At 35.8% G+C, this 24,971-nt stretch overlaps 1 protein-coding gene and 1 long non-coding RNA gene across 12 annotated transcripts in view; one reads left to right on the forward strand and one right to left on the reverse strand.

Moving 5' to 3' along the window:
- arhgef12a (Rho guanine nucleotide exchange factor (GEF) 12a) overlaps positions 1–24,971 on the reverse strand; it is a 70,505-nt gene that overhangs the window by 44,439 nt on the left and 1,095 nt on the right. For 9 of the 11 annotated variants that reach the window (XR_014534831.1, XM_083549378.1, XM_083549379.1 and 6 more), the window contains exons 1-3: positions 24,870–24,971; positions 4,895–4,915; positions 1,819–1,913 (exon numbers count right to left, since the gene is read on the reverse strand). The exon at positions 24,870–24,971 is cut by the window's right edge. Coding sequence is in view for 10 of the 11 variants with exons in the window: in XM_083549378.1 (XP_083405504.1) it covers positions 1,819–1,913; positions 4,895–4,915; positions 24,870–24,901 (148 nt within the window). In the remaining variant the exon portion in view is untranslated. The remainder of the gene's footprint in view (positions 1–1,818; positions 1,914–4,894; positions 4,916–24,869) is intronic. The other 2 variants (XM_083549377.1, XM_083549382.1) reach the window with 1 other exon arrangement.
- On the forward strand, positions 2,101–7,485 carry LOC310730457. Its single transcript, XR_014534844.1, has 2 exons — positions 2,101–5,108; positions 5,157–7,485. It is a non-coding gene; the product is annotated as an uncharacterized lncRNA (long non-coding RNA).

The following is a 24,971-nucleotide window of genomic DNA, read 5'->3' on the forward strand; positions in this document are numbered from 1 at the left end:
TTTAAAATACTAAAGCGCCTCGTTGAGATACAAAAGGAAACCGTTTTCATGGATGGAAAAAGTGATGCTTTCAGAACTGAACGGAAAAATAGTAAATGTCAACATTTCACCATGTGAAGCATTTTCCCAGACTGCCACACAAACTAAATGCTGATGACAGCTTTTAGTAAAGTGCTGCAAAACTTGGGTGCTTGTCCATAGTTTAAGTGATTCCTTCTATATATTGGCATTGCAAAAGCACCTTTTTTTCATTTCACGCAGTTGAATCATGACAGCCATTTTTGTGTCATGGCACACTGCAAGTTTTGTTTATACAGCTATTTATAGAAACCTGAATATCTCTGTCCAGGGTGGTCCTAGCTTCGGTATCTAGAACACATTACAAGATATACACATGAACATACATGCCCATTTTACACAATGTTGTTCCTTACACTTTTATTGTATTGCTCATGACTGCTCAAAATTTAACAGGGTTCAAGCGTTCTTCAAATTTGGCATTTAAAATTTAAGAATAAAGAATTAAAAATACAACAATTTCAGAAGAGAGCAGGTTTAAAAACCAACATGAATTTGTCAGAGATTGTCCTACGGCATGCCAAACGGCGGGAAAGCAAGCCGATTTGCGGCGCACTTCCGAATTTCCGTGTTTGTATAGCCACAATTTTGCTTTTACTCATGTTTCTCATTTTTGTTTGCTCTAGTTTACGCTGTTGGCCAATGACTCTCCTTCTCATTTAACCAATTTGTTTGCTGTTTACATTAATAAAACCTTTACTCGGTACACGTATCTGCCTCCGCTACGGTGTCACCTGACAGAATGTCGTTCCATACTTTCACGAGTAAAAGCACATATATACCTCGCACTGAAATAAACAGCATGTAAGTTTGTGTGGATACGATTGTAACCTTACAAAGGTTCGAACAACAATTTGTTGAAACCTTTGACATGATTACTATCATTCTCAGAGAATGTAAGTGAAATACAGTGTTGTATCTAATATAAGCAAAGTCAAACACAGGGATGATGAACACGTCTGAAGAAACTACTTCAGGAAACCATTACAGACAGAAAATTACAGGAAAAGACAGAGAGGAGATACAAGCCTGGTCTTTTCCCATCTAGTATAGACCTTTTTTTTTACAAACTTGCTTCTTCATATAATCATTAAACCAAATTTGGCACATTGTAGTTAGTACTACAGGTCGAACGATTGATCAGCCGGCCGATTAATTGGCCCGATTTGTGGCATTTTTTTAACCGGCATTGTGCTGCAAATTAGGCCAAATATTAGGCAGGCAACTCTGAGACTCCAAACCATGCATGCACGTTTTGCACTCGTGTAGCTTTCAAAAAAAAAAAAAAAAGATATGAGGAAAAACCCATATCGGTCGACCTCTAGTTAGTACTAACACCACATGAAAGAGGTGAACAAAACCTCTTCTCTGCTGAGCAATAGCTGATGAAAACAAGGTGTCTCCCATCCATGATAATGTCTTTTCACTGTCAATAAACAGGGCGAGGAACATATGTATAGTTTATGGTCAGGAAGACTGAATCACCGCACTGTTTGAGTCAGTGCTTCAGCAATGACTCTGTGTCTGGGGTTTGAACAGAGGACAACCGTTGGCATTCTGAGAGTTTAGCTTTACTGTGAGAAGCACAGAGCACTTCAGTTCACTGCATAAAAACCCATACACAGTGTACACTTTTTAAAGGTGAGCAACCTCAGTTTTTTTGGATCTATTGACAGGGCAAGAAAATCCAAAAGAAGATCAAAGGGTAGAAGAGAGTGAGAGAGAAATAGAAGAGTTTACCTGTAGAGTCAAAATCTTGTCCTGGAGAAACGAAAGCCTTGTCACTTTTGGGCTTTTTGTCCGGGGGATGATCTCTATTAAGAATGCTACTGGTTCTGCAAACAGATTATCAGGAATAAACACATGTCCTTACTGAATAGAACAAGATGCAAAAAAGTGAGGTGTAGAAATCTGTGTGAAATCTCTTTTGTCCACAATAATATCTCAGTTGTTGTTCTAACATTGAGAGTCAGCTGAAATTATAAAGTATGTCACCTTTTTGCAAGAGTTAAACTTAGTGCAGCAAGTTATTTCAGTGTTTTCGAAAAACTTTTAGCCGATTGCTGAATATATCCTACACTATATCGTATATCTAATTTCCCTACTGTGGGGCGAATAAAGGTATATCTTAACAGAAGTATTGGGAGACCTGATTTTTCCAGCCATACGTGGTCTTTCCCCAAAACGGTTAGTAAAAAGTTCGATGCACACAATTGTATAGGTATCACTGAATTTTCCCATCACTAAAACTAGGAGACCCAAACCTTATATTTACTCATTCATGTATATACATATATCGGTTATAGTTTCTACTTATCTACTTAATTTTTTTTATCCTTAAATTCTATTCTTTTTTTTATGCTTAAATGTTGGACAGTCTTACAAAGCATTTTGTATGTCGTACTCTGTATGTATGTGTATGTGACAAATAAAATTTGATTTGATTTGACCTGTTCCTTCATGACAATGCCCCATGCACAAATTGAGCTACTTTAACTTATGGTTTACATGGTTGAAGTGGAATATCTGGAGTGGCCGTCTATAGGGCTCTGACCTGAACCCCTTTTAAACACCTTGAGATGAAATGGAACACTGACTGCACCCCAAAGCTCCTCACACAACATGAGTACCTGACTTGACTAACACTCTTGAGGTTGAAAAAACACATATCCACAAACACTTAAACAAAAAAATCTTCCCAGAAGAGTGGCAGTTATTATGGGAAAACAAATGGGCAGCAAATGGTGACTAAATGTGGAATGGGATGTTCAAAAAGTGCATACAAATTTCAGTCATGTGTCCACAAAATTTTGTCCATATGGTGTACGTTGCCAATATGTCCAAATGTCCATTATCATTGATAAGCAACAATAAAAATCATTTTAACCAGAGCATGATATTGCATTATATTTGAATTACTGCGTCTGAATTTTTGTGTTCTTTTATTTATATCTGCATCATCTTAAATCTAAAAACTGATATATTACTGTTGTTTGCACTCTATTGGCAGGGCTTTAGGAAACTTAAAACAGATTGTTCAGTGCATTGATAGTAAAAACATTCTGAGACGTTTTTACTGCAAATGACAATGTCCTTAACACTGGAATTACTCTAAAGTGTCCTAAAGAGCATAATGTAGAAAGTCATGTAAGTACCTGGCATCCTAAAGGCATATGGATCTAATTACATGCAAGATTTATTAAACGACACGCTTGCATTTTGCTCCAGAATAAATAGCGAGGAACAACAATCGCCGTCATAACCGGTTTCAAAATGACTGATAGCATGCCATTAGGTCTTCAAGTATACTAGACCAAAAAAAAAACAGCTTTTGGAAACAGCTTTCCTCTAAAGGAAAATGATATTGTGTAGTTAAAATCCTTAATATAGCCAATAATGAGTTGCAATTTTTTAAAACTGTAAACAAACCAGAATTGTGTGAATATTCATTTAATGTCCAAATTAAGAACATTAAGAATTTTTTTCCTCTGTTTTAACGCTACAGACCAGTACTTTTAAGATAGTATCTCAGAGCAATGCCAGAACTGCAGCCAGATGAAGTAATTAAATTGGTCTCATCAATGTGAAACACTTGAAATCAGTGGAAGCAAAGATTTAAAATTTTGGGATACTCAACCCCGACACAGTGCCAGATGATCCACCAATCATCTTTCTAGAAGTGTAAACCTTTGTCTGCCAAGCTTACATATAAACCTCCTAAAATAAAACTTCGCTTCAGCTTGTTCCAGCACAAAAGTAAAAAGCATAAACCAGTATTCGCTTTTTTCTCATGAAAAATAAACTGGGAGATATTTCAAACCCAGGTTGACTGTGAAGTCTCTCTCATTCGTCGGGGGAACAATTTTTATTTTCATGCAGGCTTGTATGAGTGGACAAATATGAAGATTGTTGGGTAGGTTTATTAATATATTATTATTAAAGTGCACTAAAAAGAGCAGATTGGCACTGTGAGACGTTTACTGAGTGAATACATTCATGTTTCGCATACGGTGTCTGAGAAACTGAATGATGCTGCACAGAACTAATCTATGGCCTAAAGCACATCCTGACTGAACCGCTACATAGTTGGAGTGTCTTTTAGAATGACCTGGGCTAACTGAAGGTCCTTTTAGATGTTCAGCTCAGGATGTGAATCAGAATCAGAAATAGCTTTATTACCAAGTATGCTTACACACACAATTTGCCTTGGCAGACAGTTAAATAATGCAATATATACAGTGTAAAAATATTGTTTAAATGAATGTACAGTTTACAAATAGACCATTGGATTCTACATACAAATGTATCAGTTATGATTGACGATGTGTAGTTATGAATATTTGTATTTTTATTTTAAAGCATATGCTAACTCTTTTACTGTGGTTTATATTACGAATTTGTTTTTAGAAAAAAGAATCAACTAAGTCCAATAGAACATACAGAACTAAAGAATCAGATGGGATTAGTCGGATTTCTATAGGTGGGATTTAAAACTAACTGTGGCATGCATTTCCCAGGCAGGAGGCACATATGTGGTAAACAGAGGTCTATGTCGATGGACTGTGCTATTTCCTAAACCCTGATCTTACCCCCTCTCTGTAAAAGCTCCCTGTTCTCCGAGGCAGTCAGAGATGGGCAACTCTGCAAAATAGGCCTTTTGTGGCTGCTCGTATCACTGAGGGTCTCTATATGGTGCTCGCACACTAAACAGCCTAAGATTCCTTCCTGATACTCAGCCAGGCCTTTTCTACATGAAAAAAAAAAAAAAAAAGATCTGCAAAACCAGACTTGCAAAACTCATTACAGACTCACATACCTGATTACTTTTTTGGAAAACCTGTGGAAACAGAGAAAAAAAAAAAATCAAATTAAACATACAGCTTTCTTTTGTCCAGCTGTTTGTCTTAAATATTCAAGCTATAAACACAAAGCATTATATATAAAAATATTTTTATACACTGGACACCAATAATACATTATACATACACATTTTATGGATAAGAAAGCAAGAAATTACCCTTTTTTTTGGGGTGGGGGGGGGGTGAACCTTTACCTACAATAATCATTTATAATGCTAGATTAATGCATAAAATAGTTCGCGAGTTTGAGCTCTAACAATTTTTTACAAACAAGCTCTTTATTTTTTGTGTCACTGGATTTGCAAAAAAGAGGGTAGGACAAGAAATGATGTGATCAGGATTCTCAGTACAAAAAAAAGTAAATCGCTGCATCATTCACATTAATATATGTGAAGTAGTTTTGTGAAATTCTAGTAACATTTCAGTGCAAACAGGAGCTATTGTTTCACTGGCTTTATTTAACAACTAGATTTTTGAATGCCTAGGCAGAGCTGTGTATATCTATTTATTCAGCAATCCTATGCCCCAGAATGCCCCATGTTGGGCAACAAAACATCCATGTAAAGGTTAACTGAACTGTAATTTTGCCAACTAGTCAATGTAACTGCCTAATAGCCAAGGTGTAACATTATAAACACAAATCATATGCATGGGAGATGCACGGTGCATGCGTTATGTCATTAAAATGTAAAAATACTGGACACTAGTTATAAGTCAACTGTACTGCATTTGAGTATATATATATATATTTTTTTACTCCTACATTCTTTAGTCAGAAAAAGAAGCTTTTTAGATGCATTTTTTTTTTTTTAGATAACCCACACTACAATACTCCAATGTTTAACTGCAATGTGTAACTCCTACTCAAAACCACCAAAAGTTGGCAAGATTTATTAATATAATATAATCCGACCAAAAATTAATGTATATATCAGAATATATCGTGCATAGAAGCTTAGAATTGTATTTCACTCAAGCTTAGATTTTACCATCTTTTCATTTCAGATCAGACTAAAAAGTGGGTGCGGGGTGAAGGGAAGGTTCTATGAAATAAACAAACACGATACTGACAGGCAAGCTGTCCACACCAAACCACAGATTTTCTTAACCAAATAACACACTGTGTGCTAAGACAATTAGTTTTTCATCTTGGTTTTTAAGCATTAAAAATCATAAAAAAATGAATACTGCACATTTGTCAGTAAATTGGGACAGCTAGCATAAAAACAGCTAGCATTAAAACAGCTAGTATAAAAACATGGTTACCACCTAAAAATGGAAACTGACTCACACAGATGACAATTACATTTGAACTTATTTTCTGTTGGTTATAAACTATCATGAGTAAAGAGTAAGAAGCAAAAATGGGAGGAGAGAAAACAAATCCACTTGAGCCAGGGAGTGTGAGCCTGCTCAGACAGCTTTCTAGTCTGCAGTGAGTCTCGCTGAACAAACTCCCTTTGAGAGCAGTCAGAAGGCACTGAATGGGCTGTTTATATGAGAGCATGTAATACGTTCCATGGTGTTTTCCCCCGAAGCCTGCAGGCTACAGAGCAGAAATGGAAAAGTAAGCACAAACAAGCTGCGTGGGTAATAATCATATCATTTAATGTCTGTTATTCCTTTCCTGTGTATCATTTATAACAGAACCACTGACAGGTTGAAACAGACCACATAGAACTCTGTCTCTATGGCAGGACATGATATTATATGTATACTATATGGACAAAAGTTTGTGGACACCTGACCAAAAAACAGTATTTTTACATTTTCGACAACCCGTTCCACATTTAGCTCCATTTGGAGTTATAATAAACTCTGCTTTACTTGGGAGGTGTCCACTGCTTTGTTCTAGTGCATTTGTGGAGATTTGTGTTCGTTCAGCCACAAGGGTGTTAGTAAAGTCGGGTAATTATGTAGGGTGAGGAGGCCTGGGGTGCAGTCATTGTTACAATTTAACCCAAATATGTTTAGTAGGGTTGAAGTAAGAGCTTTAAAGCAGGATACTCAAGATCTTTCACTCCAACCCACGTAAACCACTTCTCCATGGAGCTCATTTTGTACACAGAGGCACTGTTATGCTGTAACATATGTTACTGCATCCAAAGACATTCTATATAAATTTGTGCCTCTTTCTTGGAGAACTTGAAGTTTAGGGAAGAGCCACGAATGACTGGAAAACTCATATCATGCTCTATGTAGGAGTCACTCTCAAAGTTTTTTCTTCGATTTTGGAATTTCCAATTATTAAAATTATTAAAATATTATTTCAATAAAATTTACAGGTTTGCTCCAAACATAACTTACAAATATAAAAATAAAGAATTATGCAGAATTATTAGCTTAGACCTTCTGCAGGAAGCTCTATGATGCCAATAAATATTATATATTAATATATTATTTTCAATATCGCAGCAGCTTCATGTAGGATTTTAGACCTAAAATTACTATGAGGTTGGTGGAGTTTATTTATTTTTATTTCACTGCAATTTAAAAACAGAAAATAAACCAATGGACTAATTAATTTGGAATATTTGGTGATTTGAGCTTATATTAATGGACCCTTTGAGTTCCAACATCTCGATGACCTCATGGCGCTAGCTGGAGGCAAAAAAAAAAAAAAACGGAAAAGGGGCCAATACAAACCAGCACAAGATTAGCTACACAAGGAACGCAAATGTCATTGTGTTGTGTTGTTGGGTGCCAGATTCCACAGAGTACAGGCTCTAATTTGAAACGTTATCGCATACCTGCTGCCACTGCCAGACAAAAAAAATAAAGGAAAAAAAGATTGTCTTTTGTTGATATGGTTTAGTTACATGTCTAAAGATTTCTCATGCATGCCCACCTAATCAGAAATTGGGGAACAAGTTAATTGATTTCCCTTGTAAGGCTAACATTGAAGCATATTACTTAGCTAACTTCTAGCTAATGACAGAACCTAAAATAAAGGAAACTGTTTTTTGTTTATATTATATTAAACATTGTTATATTGTTATAGGGTTTTTTGTTTGTTTGTTTGTTTGTTTTTTTGCTGTTAATTGTAAATTAATTCAGAATTCCATTCCAGCTGAGTTTTTGCTGTTATACTGCAATGCAGTTATTGGAAAAATCACAATCTGGGAAAAATTACTGGTAGTTTGAGTTTTATCTGAGTTTGCCAAAAAAACAACAACAAAAAAAATTATATATATATATATATATATATTATACAAAATAATAAACTGTACATCAGATTGATACATTAAACCTACATTAAGTACTAGACAATGAATTAGCCATGAACTTGTAAGTAGATTTGTGTAGTGGTGGAGGGGTGTGAAGGCTACAGGAAGTGTGAGAATGGGCATTTCCACCAGTCAGTTGAGTTTTTGTGTGGTAATGGAAAATACCACTCAGTCAAATGAGGCTGTAAGAGGTGTACCTAACCACTAATATACAAATCAATAAGAATCTGTACAGTTTCACAAGATGGTTTATGTCTAAGCAATTTGACATGTAATTATACCTCACATTCCTATAATTATGTCATACAGAAGTTAATAAATTACACAGGGAAAATGTTCCTAAACTGGAAGAACTGCAAGACTACAAGAGCAATGTTTTTTAATCAGGGTTGGACAATAATTCCTACGTCATTGTACATTTTTTACAATTAGTCTGATTAAGTATAAGAAAGTTTAAGTGTAAAAGCGTATATATATATTTATGGATTTATCAGTGGAATAAGCTGACTTAAGCATCCAATCTTAAGTGTAGAGTGCCAACTCATCATCTGCTATGATCATCCAGTTCTACACAACATAAGTTTACACTATAATTACCATATTTTCCGGACTATAAGCCGCTACTTTTTTCCACGCTTTGAATCCCAAGGCTTAAACAATGAATCGGCTAATATATGGATTTTTCCTGGTTTCACAAACTTCAAGATAAAAAACTGAACCCCTTATTATTAGACCAATGAAATTGCCGAACGGCTTCAGGTGAACCAATGAAACTCTTTATATTAAATCAGATGCGTTCCCACTGAATCGGGCAGCAGCAAAATCATAAATATGGGTGAGGTTCCTCTGAGGTTTGGCCTGCCTCTCACTAGGACTGTCTAGAGGAAATGTAAATCATTCATCATGCTGAAAACAACCGGGCATGGAAAAAAACGCACTTCGCCTGTGTTCTGAGCTGCACGGCATCGGGAGAAAAGCTTCACTGATGGTGATTTTTAAACGCACGACGATGCCAAAAGAAAAACTCCCGAGAGAAATTGTTGTTAAAGGAAGGAGAAACACAGTAAACAATGACTTTCCTTGTAGGCTACTGTTTAGATACAAGCCGTGTACCAGACACTGTCTTTTATTAAAGCTCGTGTAAAGTTCATTAGTTCATTAGGCATATAGACAGGTGCGGCTTATTTATGTTCAAAATAAAAATCTTTGTAAAATTCAGAGGGTGCGGCTTATATTTGGGTGCGCTTAATAGTCCGGAAATTACGGTATCCATATGTGTTTGAAGATAGCCATGTATTAAATGAGGTGTCGACTTTAATAAACACTCACGAGCAAAATAATTTTATCTTGCTATATTGATATATGTTAGGCCAGGTTAGACTAGCATTGAATTCATTAGCTAACATATAGTAACTAGCTAGGCAGCAAGTCAAGTTCCATCTAGGATTAATGTTGAAATATTGCAAAGATTAAATTTTTTTTTTAAGCAGAACAGCGTAGATGTTTTAAAACTAAAGTAGAATATCAGCATTATATTGGTTAAAAATTGAATACTTGAGTACATTTAAACATAGCAGCTTTTTCAATACCACTGCTTTGGGTAGATACTTGAGATTCTCTAGACTTTCACTTAAGTACAAGAACCAGATGGCACCGGTGAGGTCGGCTGCCTTCGGGACTGCTCCAAAGCATTTCACTACATGTCGTACTCTGTATGTATGTGTATGTGACAAATAAAATTTGATTAGAAAACGTGTAGCTTGTCAAATTTTTTCTTTTCCTCAAGCTTTATTCCTACTCTTGAAACCTGTATTAAGCAGGAATGGGAAGCAAAAAAGAATAAGAGTTGATAGTATGAGAGAAAGTAACAGAGAGGGGGAAAGAGGGAGAGAGGGAAAGAGAGAGCACACTGACTCTTGTTTTCTCAAGATGTAAAAACACATGATGTTTATATGATCGGCTAATTCAGCAGACCTGTGATGACATCACCACTTTTCCCCTGACCTCACACCACACTGTTACAGCCACACTTATACGGTTTCTGATGAAGTTGACTAATCGCAGACAGAGCTCATCTGTCCTCAATGTTCCATAGTCACAGTACTGAAAATGAGGACGCTCTCTTAAACAGCCGTGGCTCTTAGTCTAAGCACGATTTCCATCGATGAGCAAGCGAAAAGCAGCACTTAGGGTAAATTGGATTCCTTTCTCCAGCGTTAGCAAATTTGTCAGCGCAGACGCTGTGTCAATACACTTAACCCCGACCAATGACAATGAGAGTAATGAAAAAGAGTTACAACATTGCCTGTTTTGCAGACAGGAGTGCTCGCTAAGGGCTCAGTTTAATTTGCTATAATTCAAATTTTTCTTTGTGCATAGTTAATAACCCACACGTACCGAAAGCTTTAAAAACCTATGAAAGTGGATATATTTAACTGCAAACATGGAACCAGATCAAGATGATTGGCAAAGTCTCATGCAAATGTATACCATTGATAAAGTATATACAAAGGTATAGAAGAAAATGCAGTAAAATTAATAAAAAATAACAGTTTACTGTTCTGACTATTATCGTTCAGGTGTAGCTATAAGGGCACCTTCATTTGAATGAAAATACAAAGGCATTTAGCAAAATATCTAAATAATTGAAGAGAGAGGTACCTTTTTTAAAAATGCAAAAGTATCTTGGCAAAAGGAATGAGCTGTTAATCAAGTGTTTGGACTGACATTTGTGTGATTTGTGTGTGGCATATGCTCATTGCCAAGCTAATCAAACAACTGACTGGATATTTATCTGTACCACTAACTCCCAATAATCTTAGTCTCAGGAAAATTAAATGAAGTATGAAGTTTTTTGTTAAGGAATAACAATTTACATATAACTGATGTAGCCTATTTAAGAACCTGCTAAGCTAACTAACTTATACAGTATAGACATTCATGTACTGAATTAAGTTACATTCACACACATAGTTATTCAGTTGTTGTAAGTTGCCAGTTACTGTACTATAAAGTCACCAGAGGGTGTCCCTGGGTTAATCCTTGGGTGCCACAGCTAGCGTTCCACAAACCAGAAGATCGATCACATCCGGTCTTCTGTAGTCACTCCCATTGACAGTTGGATCACGAGTGCTTTACTTTCCAAACTCCGATTGGTAGTTGGATCACTTGCCCTCTATTGTAATTTATCCCATTGGATTGGAGTACTATACTGTATTTATTCCCATTGGCACTTGAAAAATGTGTGCTCTGATGTCTAAACTTCTATTGGTATTTGGATTGGTCACATATACAATACTGTCTTCAATTTGATTGGTAGTTAGAATGCATGTTCTCTACAAGACTTTATTCTTTTTCGAAGTTGGATCACTCATCTACTGTCATAACTCATTGGTTTTTAGATCGCATGTGCTCTTACTGTCATTAATCCCATTGGCATTTGGATCGCAGGTCCACCACCTACTGCATGCTTTATATATTTACAGTTCTAGCTCTTCCGGTTTCCCTGTTTGAATGGCGAATACAGAGTACTACCACCTGCTGGTGAGGAAAAGCTGTTAATGTTCTCTCAAGCGAGCGCAGAACGTACACGCACAGTTTGGTGTGTCAGATGCAACTGCCTAATAATCAGCCGAATTCGCAGCATAATCTGCCGATGAAGATTATTTAAAAAAAATGCCAAAATTGGCCCGATCAATCGGTCGACCTCTAAACAAGGGCTGACTGCTTCAACAAAGACCTTACATGTGAACAAAGGCTTAGGCAGCTTTTTCTCCAAACACTTTCGGGTTATGTAACATTGTCTACAATGTTTCCCTGGCAGAAATAGGTTTCCCCCTTGTAGCAGCAGTGTAGTATAAGAACCAGTCACAAACAGCTAGATGGTTATGGTGCCTTGCCTTAAACAAATGTTCACAATTCATTTTTTGTAACATACTGTATGTTGTAGCATAAAATTTGCAAATTATTTATTACTTCTTTGTGTTTATATACAATTTGGTTGAAACATTGTTTAAAGGTGATACACATTTTTAAATTAGACCATATACAATATATTTTATTAAAATCTGGCACATTATTTGGTGTTATTACTTTTGTCTAGAAGTAGTTTCTTTTAAATATATGGTAAGGATAATGGTCAAAAGCTACGGGCAGGGGGATAAAAACTCTCAATTTTGTATAGAATATTTTCAAACACCCCCCAAACCACTGCCACCCGGAACCCAGACAGCACTTTAACTCAATTTATATGACTTATTCAGTTGAAGTGTAAGGTTGGGGCTGCGTTATTTGTTGTACCACCATCCTTAAAAGACAAAAACAATAACAATCGGTTGTTTGGCAGTTAATTATTTGGTTACAATTATTACAAAATTGCCTAGTTCAATTCCTATTTATTCACATTGCGATTTACTGTGAGATTACAGGCTTCCAAGTAAATAGGTGTAGTCAGTCACACAGTATGTTGCCAAACAAAAACATTGATGTAATCTGACTGAGATAAAATACTCATTTCAGCATCATCGTTTCTGTTTGGTCATGTGGTATAGTACTATTTATTTTAGTCATAACAGTAATGTGGTTTGTTTTTGTTATAACATATTTATCTCCAGGTTTCTGATTTTTTTTCCAGAAGTTTATACATTATTAAACGGGTATGTGGATTACAAAGAATTGTTTTGTATTGCATTTAATCTGTAGGCAAAATGTTCTAAGTTATGAAATGATGAGCTATATCCTACTGATGAACTGAAATAAAATGTAGTGGTATTGCAAATACAGTAATCCCCGTAAACGAAAAAAAACGCGATAAACGGACGCCACCCCAAAAAATTTTTATTTTATTGTATAAGCCCTAAATCCGCCTCCCACACACTTTAAACGCACACAGAAAGAGATGAATTTTGTGTAAATTCGTAGAAATACTGTAAAATGTATCACATGTATAGTGAGTACATTACTGTACAGTATACAGTTCTGTAGTAGCCTATGCGTAGTTTCTCTGCTTGTGAAGTATTGTTGAAGTGTCAACGTCAAAATAAGAGACCGAGTTAAAGATGGAGGTCAGCGCATTCTTTACTTTCTGTACTGTAGTAACATTTTACTTCATTTTATAATCAATAATTATATTTTTATTACTACATTTCATTATTTCAACATAAAATTTCATAAAAACTTTTCCCTATAAGTTTTTTGGTCTATCGTGCTATCCGCGAGAGACCGGCGAAATCAGTCAAACAAATTCGTTATGTGGCAAATGCAATTCCGCGATAAACCGGGGGATCACTGTTTATAGAACAAAGAAGCAAAACTCGTACTAAGTACTAAGAAAGATGGGACTTGTGCTAATTACAAAACAACATACGGGTGCAGTGATTAAGTGACACGGCATGTAAGAATGCAGTAGCTGATAGGAACCGTAGTCCAACCGCAAACCGGACATACTGCTAAATCTTTAGAAAGGCTTCTGTTTTTTGTCTATTTTTCTATTTAGTTTTTTTCTAATTCTTCTTCTTAATATATTATTTTTCCATTTCTTGTTTGCCGACCTAAATTTACACCCCATAATATCACAGTCGACTGTGTTTAGCTGGGTAAAAGTAGCTAAGCTTTATAGCTAAAAGCTTCTGTTTTAAGCACATGTTCCTTCTGATGATTCTTTCACACAGATCATTTTTGTGAAAGCTACTGCTCACAAAATCAGCTATTAAAACCCATTAAATCAATATGATGGTTCGGGTGTGTGTATTAATGGAAATGTGTATAGTTGTGTATGTGTGTTAAAGGAAGTAATGACATGAGCAAACAGCAGGGCAAAGCAATGGAGCGACAAAGTGAATGAGAAAGGAAGGTTTGGTGGATGTGGATGTGTCAGTTACGCTCATGTCAGATAAAGAAAGATGTGTATGGTTGCATGCACACTACATTCTAACAACATGACGGAGTGATTTGGGGCCTAAAGTCTTTCTCTTCTGCTCTAGTAAGACCAATCAAAACGCTTAAAGCTAAACGACATACTATTTTTCATACTTGCCTACGGGTTCACAACCTTGTTCTTGGAGCAAACAGTGTTCTCAATTCCACGTTCTAACACACATGCATTGACTAATCAGACTAATTTACAGGTGAACTGTTCCTAAGTCGAAATGGGTGTGTTAGAGCAGGAAAAACACTACATGCAAAACAGCAGTGTTAGGCGTAGTTAGCTACACATAGCAAACTAGCTGAACTACATATTTTGCTAGCGTGGCAATAGCGGAGATATTTTTTGTTCAACATACATTGTTCCTTCTAAAGACTCTTCCATCCAGATGATATTTGTGCAAGTAACACTGGAGAGTAGAAGAGTTCGCCACCACTCCTGTGATAGATAAAACGTCCGAAAGGACCAGTGTCATTCGAGGATTTTGCTTTATCTTTAAGCAGTTTGCTGCAGAGGTTGGATTTTCTTTATTTTAACAGTAAAGCATGTAATAAGTCATAGCCAGGAGTGCCCAAATTCATGCATAAACCTATACAGCCAAATCCTGGACTTTAAACACCACATAAAAAAAAGGAAGCATGTTAGCTGTTTTGGTTAATGTTTTTGATCAAGTAGCTGAGTATGGTAAGAGGTTGGTAACAAGTAAAAATTATAGGTACAGAGTACTTTTGTTGAACAACTGTAATGAAGACAAAAACAGCTAACCATTTTAACAGTTTACCACAAGTAGCTAGTAACAAATAGCTAATATCAGACTTTATAAAAAAAAAAAAAACAACCAGCATATACATCAAATGTCCAAACATGAATGTTTAATTTACAGTAGGTCTATGAACCCTAACTAGCTACATATTTCCTAAACTATACCATTAGTGTAAATGTAATGGAAAATGAACCATGAGTAATGGTGTGAACACTCTCCGGATTTTAGCTGTATAAAGAAATGAAAATGCCACAATTTAGCTTTAGTGTCATTAACAACTTTTCTTAATTTCAGTTAGTCTCAGACTTACGATGGCGATATGGTCCAATGACCCCAAAGTAACTTATATTGTAAATCGAGACATGGCCTGGCCTAACCAGGAGTCTTAAAGAATGGTGAATGGAGAATGGGTAGTATACTGTAATTTGTTTTTAATTAAAAAATTGCACTACATAATTAGGCAAAACAGAGCAATTTACAATAACGTAATCTATAAACTTTACAGTATATACGTATGTGGCAGCAGGCACGTGGACGAGTGCTGGTGGATGAGCAACTGTTCTCGAATGGAGGATGGAGGCAACTAAACAAGCAATAAGAAGCAAACCTGTCAATGCGCTTGTTTCAGTGTCCGGCGATGCCGATAAAAAGGAAAGAGCCAAGGGCTAAAATCTGGCTTCGAATAACACCAAAAAAATGTATGTGCTCTAACACAACTAAACTCTGTCAACTGCTATTGTACCACATATAAGCTGCTACGTTTGCCTGCCTGCCTGTTCCATTAATAATGTCATTTCATTCACAAGAATTATGATCTGAAGAATTATTTTTGCTATGACTATTATTGGAATTATGGAAGCTTAATTACTTTGTATTATTATGTTTATATATGAATAATTCTCAGATGTAAAGGGTGATATATAATTGAATGACATAACATCTGGACAAATTTCTGATATTGGCCAACGAATATGTATAGCGTATATAGTGTGTATATGTGTAAATAATCAACAATAAGCAGTATTTTCTGCAATATCAGTATAATTATATTTCACCTCTTCATGCTTACTAGAATTATGAGCTGATCGGACAGAGGAATAAACTCAACTGATATGAACTCGAGCTCTGTAGAAATGTCATGATTTTCAACTTCTAGATAAACGTATATCAGTCAAGATCACTTGAACGTCGTTAATTTTTAAGCTGAAAATATACATTTTGTAAATCGTCGTTTTTCAATTGTCCATATTTCCAGCACATGTATACATTCATTATATAGAAGTCAAGAAGGTTACTATGTTGACTGAGTGTTATAGTTTATAAGTTATTGATACGTTTTGACAGGCTTTGCTCGTATTCCATTATCATAATGGACCTTCCACTTTGATCGACGATTTTTTCTTCCACTTTGCCTTAACTTCTACTTCCTCTTAACGCACATTTTGCTTGGTCATTCAGCTCAGTACGGTCATACACTCAGCATTCACTTCAATAGGAGCACCTATACTTCTGCTGATGTATACAATTATCCAACTAGCCAATCACGTGGCAACAGCACATAAACTAAAATCACACAAATACAGGTCAATGCTGTTAATGCTCTTGATGTTCACATCAGTCATCAGAATAGGGATAAAGTAGGATCTCTGTAACTTTATTCATTGGCTTTGTTGATTATCCAGATGGGTTGGTTTGAGTAATTCAGAACGAAAACTGCTGTTTATTCTGAGATGCTATTCTGCTTACAACTTTCGTAAATAGTACTATAGATCTTCTGACCCATAGATATGAGTACATCTATGATCTAATCTCCTGGGAATTTTACCCAAAACATTCTCGAAAATTTACACAGAAAAACAATATGCATTGTGTCAGCAGGATGTTCTTCAGGCTGAAACACTTGATGAATCTGCACTCACATACTCATATCTTAATGTCAATCATTAATGAATTAAAACTGGCAATAATTTACAACATGCTGTAATAAAATATAAATAACACTTCAGTATTTGCTGTTACCGGAAAATTATTCAATTGAGGGTGTTGACAGTAACATCATGCTGTATAACACTATCAAGATCATCCTGTGAATATAATCCAATTCTAAACTCTTTTTTCTGATAGTTTCAATGTAACCAGAACATGGTAACTCTTCAAAAGATTATGACTATCAATTTCCAGTGGTACAGTTGTGTGTCTGAAAATATAAAGTTTATTCATGATAGTGATTAACCAGCGAGTCCTGAACTGAACAACAGTCATTCTAATTTTACACAGGAAATCAGAAGCCTATCAGTTGGCACACAGCCTAGTGGCTTGTATCAGTGATGTTAATTCTGCTTCACCTTTGGCTTTTGTTACATGCTGTAAAGCCATTCCAACCACATCTTCCTTACCATTGCCTCACAGATTTCTTTCTTCTTCTTTTTTTATACAGCTGGACAGATTTAAGCTAGACTTTAGCTAGCTAGCGTCAAGTTGTGCCTGTCCAATGTCAGGGGTCTCTTGCAATATAATTGGGTTGGACAAACCATTTTGTGCAAAAGCATTAATTAAAAGCTAAAATATATAAAATACTTGCTTATTCCGTTCTCCATGTCTTTTCACTGACTAGTGTAACAAAACTAATTAGGGATTTGAAGAATTAATATCATATTCAAAAGTAATGCGCTAAATAATTTAATTGAATCTCACACAGTATCGCGATGTGGTTTTCTTGTCTCCGGAAAAAGCTGCTTGAAATTTTCCACGAACTAAATTCGTGACTGCCTGTGACTGAATGAATTTCAAGCACTTAGTTATTATAATCGTGCCTTTCATCCCAAACTGACTAAAAGAAGTCACACACGTAGCTAAACCCCCTGAGACCAAGCAGAAGCAAAAGTAGCAATGTAGCGCCTGCTCCCTTTTCCTGCAGGCTCGGGCAACACCCAGAATTACAAAAAGCACATTGACAAAGCTCATGACTCACCTGCTGCCGGGCTTCTATTTACATCGCTCAACCTGGGGTTACTAGGCGTGTGGAAGAGCATTCAGGAGTATTTTTCGTCAGCTAGAATGCAGGTGCTCAGAGGAGTGGTTCGCCTCCAGGCCAAAAAACAAACACTACTATTGTAGGTCACTATACGTATCTATAACTGCTCCTATTTCATCTTTAATATGATTAAGATGGTAGTTTTTTAATGCTTTATTGTCATGTCTGACTATTAGTTTTTATTCATTGTTGCCTGAGAAGACACTATTGGATCTACTAGTTTATTAACCAGAGAAAGAAATAGAATTGATTTCTTATGTACGCTTTTAACTCATATACATATTTATGCTCAAGCATAATGCATTTCATGGAAGTACAAGGAGCGTTTAAGTCAAACCGAGACTTTTAATTTTACAAGTTAAAAGCATGGCGGCACAAAACGCAATAGTAAGTAGCTAGTGTGTCCTATTAGTGAAAGGTGGCTCACATGCCGCGGCCTGTCCAGAGACCGTTAATCATGGTGGCAGACAACAGTGTTAGTGATGAAGTTTCTTGTGAGCCGAGACTTAAAACCCGCAGATATCTACAGAAGACTTCAAGTGCAGTACGGTGATGAGATGCTCAGCTGCAGTGAGACAATTGAATTGAGTCATTCCTGGGAACATTCAGCATGTGGAACACCAGATCCTGAATAATCGATTCATAACCTGTCATGAAATTGCACAAGAGAAGAATCTTTCTTTGGGATCAGTGAACAGCTGTACTATGATCCAATTGGGAATACTAGTCATGTGGAAACCAAGAAAATCCACAAGTCCAGAACAAAGTCATCATATAACTTCCTTGTTTATATATGCAATCACCTCATAGCTCAATCTTTACTGAAAACATTTCAAGACTTGTGTGATGTGGAAGTTTACATTAAATAGCTCTTGAAACAATGCTAAACAATAGTGTGGAAGCTGACAAAAATAAATCTCTCTTTCTTATACAGTCCAGAATTTTATTGTTTTGTTTTTTTCTTCATGCTGGATTCTAAGATTTTTTTTTAGAAGTTACTAACTAAAGCAGCCAAACTAATTTCCCTAACAGTGACTACTTACACCCAAGTACCTTGACAGAGAATTTTAATATAGTGTACTTCCTAATGCAATAAAAGAAGTGCAGTAAATGGAAAAATTTAGCTTTTGCATATTGTGCAAACCACCATCGTGTGTCTTATGTAAACCAAAATCCATCCGTTCCATGTAAATTGTGCTGAGTTTTTATGAAACAGCTCTTCCATTTTGTCAAACAGGCTATTGTGCCATGCTATACTACATAGACAAACGTTTGTGGACACCTGAGAATAAAATGTATGTGCTTGTTGAACATTACATTAAACATTTAGTCTCCATTTGCTGTTATAATATCTTCCACTTTTCAAGGAAGATGTGTTTGGAGATTTGTGCTCAAATGTAATGTCAGTAAATTCGTCCCAAAGGTGTTCAATAAAGTTGAGGTCAGAGCTCTAAAATAAGCCACCTAAGATACTTCAACCCATGTGAACAATATCTTCATGGGGCTCACTTTGTACACAGGGGCATTTTCATGCAGAAACATGTTTTGGGTCTCCTGGTTCAAGTGAAAGGAAAATTTAATGATACTGCCTTCAAAGACATCCAATACATCTGTGTGCCTTCAACTTTGCGGTTTGTCGAAGAACCACATATGGCTGGAAAAGTCAGATTTCCCTGTACTTTTGTCCATATAGTATATTAAAATGTAAATTAAAGTACCTCATATTCTTGGCTGTTATTGGTGTGTGGGCTTTTTTTTTATTAATGAAGTTTATTATTATTAACATTGTGAAAATCAACAGTTTTTTTAAATTCAATAAAATAAATATATTTAATGCAATACACTTTTAAACATAGTGATTAAATAGAGTAATTAATTAAATTGGCACACATTTTTATTTTTTATTTTTTTATTGAATTTTTTAATTTAAAACACTAAAGAATCTAAAGCGCCAGGGTAAACCCGCTAGCCACTTCCTGATTAGCAGCTAATGCTAATTCTATGGATTCTTTAGTATTTTCATGCATGCGCAAAACAAATTTTATTTCTGGTACTGAGTGAGTAGCCACAGTGACACTGCGCTAACTCTAGTTTTTTTTTTATACCCCTGATATTGTTGTGTATGTTGCACTCAGTAAAATTTGCATTGAGATTTTAACTATGTTCCACACATAAAACCGAAAGCCCTGTACCTAAAATATTTCGGTAAAAATACGTGTACTGTTACAACCCTAGTCAAAATATACTGCGTGCAAACAACAAAATAGGTTTAGTATCAGAATACACATAAACTCTCTGAAAACTACTGTGGAAACTATTAACTGCCCTTTTTCTTTTACGTATTTTGGCTTCTGGGCAGCCAAAAAATGTGGCCGGGCACTGGAGCGCTTTACTTCCACTCGTTTAATCTCTCTCATTTACACTAGTGCATAAAATACTTTTCATTTTTTAAGTCATAGAACAGCAACCTAGCTGCTACACCCCATGTCTGTAAATTTGGCTGTACAGGATAAAAGTGGGAGTTAATAAGGTGATGTACATAAAAGCAAGATACAATCAAATTAATTTTTGTTTCTTATTAACTTTAAGAGAAAATAAGAAAGGCAAAGAAAGAAGTTACTGTTTACAGCTCCTATAAAGTAAGTCACAGACTCTGGGCTGTGTTGTTAAAGGGAAATAAACGCTTACACAAAGTGAATGATCTTAAGTTGTTGGGGGTTTTTGTTTTGTTTTTTGGGTTTTTTTTACTTAACAAGCTCACATCTTAGAAAAGAAAATTGTTTCCTGACCCTGCAATTCCATGAAAACAGAATTCATATTACTGTCTTTGACTGACTGACTGACTGACTGACTGACGGAATGGATGGAATGGAATGGAATGGAATGGAATGGAATGGAATGGAATGAATGAATGAATGAATGAATGAATGAATGAATGAATGAATGAATGAATGAATGAAAGAAAGAAAGAAAGAATGAATAGTGTGTGAATGCTCAAGCTGCAGCAAAGTTGGAGGTCAGCAGACTTCTTACGTAAACTCAGAGTCAGTATCAGTCTTGGAGTCTGGAACATTCTCAAATGTCTTAACACTGCTTGATTGCTACACATTTGGTTTCATGTCATGACAGAAAATAAAAGGAACATACTCCCAAATTAAAACAAACAATTATAATATACAGATTTAAGTCACACTTTTCCTTTTGATGCTACCCGACCCTCACGCCACACAAGGAAGACTGAGCTTGCAGCCAGCAAATAAATAGTCCTTTCATCAAAAACTGGAGCACATACACACATGCTCCTCTCTCCGCTATTCACACAGACTTGGTTTAAACCTGGTTTGTTACTTTTGTTACAGAAACCACCCTGACAATTACTTTCTTCCTTACGTCAGTAAATTTTCCAATTAACTGTACATCACTACATCACTGCACACATTTTTTTCCTAACGAGCATTGAAGCTCAGTCAGCAATATGGCTTCTATTACTTTATGGGTTCTCGACATCAGTGGTTCTTGTAGTAGGGTCCTGACAACTCATTACCGATAGCTAGGTTGGATTGTACTTGCCGATAACCGACTAATTAACCGATAGTTTTTTAAATGGATAAAAAAATAAACAAACTCGTAAAATAGTCCTCAATGTAAAATAGTACTGAAGTTTATTTAAAAAAATTATATATATAAAAAAAAAAAAAACAGTACTGCAAATGTGCTAAATTAAATAAATATGAGGATATGAATGAATAAATATATATACATAATTAATACATTTTAAATTATATGTATAATATAGCGCTCTCTGTGCAGCACGCAGTCTCGCGTGTAAAAACAAACAGCACAGTGATTTAAACTAGTCGACCAGTTAATAGGTTTTGCTTGTTGTTTCCTTAAAATATCAGCTGTCATCTAAGACTTTTAAAATCAACTTTTTATATCTTGAGAGCTGTTTTTTTTTTTTACATAATTATACATATATGCTACAAGAAAACTCATTGAAGAGGTTTACACACTACAAATCCTAAACAAAATAAATACATTCAAGAGCTATCTATCAAGTGGCTCTCTGTAACTGGATGCAGTGCTTCTTTGCGCACTATCTTGTATGGAGGAAAGAGAGAAATTAAAGAGAAATGATTGGTTGGGGAGACATACGCAGTAAGAACAGGCTGCTCTGCAAAGATAACTGGAACTTGCTATTTTTATACTGTGTGCCACCAAGAATCATGTCTTTTTTTTCTTGTTTGTTTTTTATCTTATTTCTAACAACCATTTGGCAAATAATTTCTTACAAATTACTCTGGTTACTTTTTCCCTTTACCCCTCCATATAAACAAGCAAGGTGATAGAACTGAATACAGGGATCTGCAGTGTATGACAGATGATGAATCTAAATGTCTCTTAGACGCTAACAGGCTGTTTCTCAGCCAGGATATTTCTTCAATAGACTCTATGTTGAGTAAAAGACAGGAGGTGGAGCTGGAGGTAGCAGAGCTGAAGATGTTGAGGTTTTTGTTGGGAGTGATGAGAATGGACAGGATCAGAAACGAGTTTATTAGAGGGACAGCCCATGTAGGACATTTTGGAGACGAGGTAAGGGAGGTGAGATTAAGATGGTTTGGACATGTGCAGAGGAGAGACATGGGGTATATCGGTAGGAGAATGCTGAGGATGAAGCCACCAGGAAGGAGGAAAAGAGGAAGACCAAGGAGGAGGTTTATGGATGTGGTGAGGGAAGACATGTAGGTAGCTGGGTTGAAAGAGGCAGATGTAGAGGACAGAGGAGGTGTGGAGACGGATGATACGCTGTGGTGACCCCTAATAGGAGAAGCTGAAGGAAGAAGAAGAGGGAGAGGAGGACTCTATAGGGATATAGATCTGGGTTTCTGAAGTAAAAAAAAACTAGCATTAATTTTTTCATCTTTCAGTCAATGCCCAAGGTGGCAAGTCTATCCTGGTAAGTGCACATAAGGATTGGAAACCTATCCATCTGCAGCCATGTTTTTGGGAGGTTCGTGGTCATTATAGAATCCAGAGAAAAGCCATTGACAAGAAAAGCGTGACACTCCACACAATCAACTAACCTGACCTCAAAATGCTGTGATTATCAGGGTCAAGAAAAGAAAAGAAATGCTTACCCTGCTTAATTGTATTGTTCTGGTTTGAAAATTAAAAAAAACTTAAATCTAAAAAAGATGACAGTTATTCGTTATTTTCTTTAAGTAAAACAGATACAAAGCCTCCATTATGTAAATGCTGTTAAGTCATAGATAGATGAGAGTTTTGATAGAGTTGATCGTATTTGAAGCATGTGCAAGATTTAGGCACACAGTCACATGACCAGTGTCCCTTTAACAAAGCAAGTATGTAATTCACAATAAAGAGCAAAGTGCCACTGGAGACAAAGTCTTCAACACTGCAAAATGAAGGAGTGTGAAGACAGACTCAACTAAGCCTTCTGTACTGTGAGACATGAGGGGGTTTTACCTTGTGTCATGAACGCAAAAATAAAGTTGTTCCGAAGAAGAAAAATAAAGAGTGTTGTGACTACCAATTTCTTTTCCAACCACACCCATGCACATTGTGCAAAGCCATCAGATAGCATGAAAACCAATAACAAGCATGATAAAAAAAAAGAGAGAAAAAAAAAGAATGACAATAAGTAAGTGTTTGACTGAGTAAAAAAAAAAATACATATATAGTTGTGTTTTTCTTTTGTTTTTATGGTTTCTGTTTTTGAGGATTTATTGGAAATTATCCATTGTACGATTTATGACTGCAGGGTTTCCAGTTTCCTGAAAACTTGTATATTATAAAACACTTCGATTCAGTTTAAGGTATCATTTTCTATTTTTGAGTATACTGAGCATTTATTTCAATATTTTCAAGAATTTGAACTTGCACCCAGTTTTCCAAAAAATTCGCTTTAGTATGTACATTTTATCAAAGTTTATATTGATTATATCTTTGTGTGTACTAATGACTAAGAGCTTAACAATTTACCAAAGTATGTTGTTCAGTAGCTTGCGTAAATAAGATAATTAAAGATGACTCTGTATAAGGGTGTCTGTCAAATACCATACATGTACAGTATTATTATATTACTTTTGTATGTTCTCTATTATTAGTTAAACCCGTATCATATCGTCTGTTCACCACACAAACTCATTCTAATAAGCCAAAATGTATATAATGCTGCTTTTCCCCTTGACAATCCTCAACAACATCAAGTGCACAGGTCACCAGGTACATTTACATACACTGAATTATCTGTTATTAATCGAATTGGCAATCAGATTGAAAAACCTGTGTTTAAAAAGCTTTACGTGATCGACGTGATGGACTTGGTGGGTTCGATTTCAAATTCTCCAGTATATAATCCCTGTTTATTCAATGCATTTTTATTTGTATGGCTTTTTTAACAATGGACATTGTTTTAAAGCAACTTTACACATATAAAGGTTATAAACTTGTTCCTTTAATTGTAAGTTTATCCCTGATTAGCGAGCCGGTAGCGACTGTGGCACGGAAAAAAACCCCGAGAGGGCAAGAGGAAGAAAACTTGAGAGGAACCAGACTCAAAAGGGAACCCATCCTCATCTGGGTGGCATTGAATGCTTCATGTAAATGCTTGAATCTGGGTATTTTCTAATAAAAAAATATCTTGTTTATCTTGTGCATCTCTGGTGTGAACGCAAAAACCGGTGCTCTGTGCGACGTGTGTAGAACTTGTTGTTCTGACGTAAATGAAATGCTATTAAACATGCAAACATATTTGAATTTGACTGGTTTAGATTACATATAAAGAGTAATTTCAGAACCATGGGTGTAAACATGCGTACTGATATGTGCAAATCCGAAAGTCAAAGGCAAAATGAAGTCAATTTCCAATTGTATTATTATTGTAAATCCAATGTGTCCATGCAGCACATGATCTGTACTGCAACAATGTTCACTTATTGAATGATGGAAAAAGGGCTCTTACCTGTCAGTGAGTGTTGGCTGTGTGTCGCTCATTGGGCTTCCTTTTTACTGCTTTTGTGCGATTTAAATCCAAATGGCATATTTTAAAGTCATGCAAAATCAT

The sequence above is a fragment of the Silurus aristotelis genome (assembly GCF_946808225.1).
Source record: "Silurus aristotelis genome assembly, chromosome: 8".
Taxonomy (NCBI): domain Eukaryota; kingdom Metazoa; phylum Chordata; class Actinopteri; order Siluriformes; family Siluridae; genus Silurus; species Silurus aristotelis.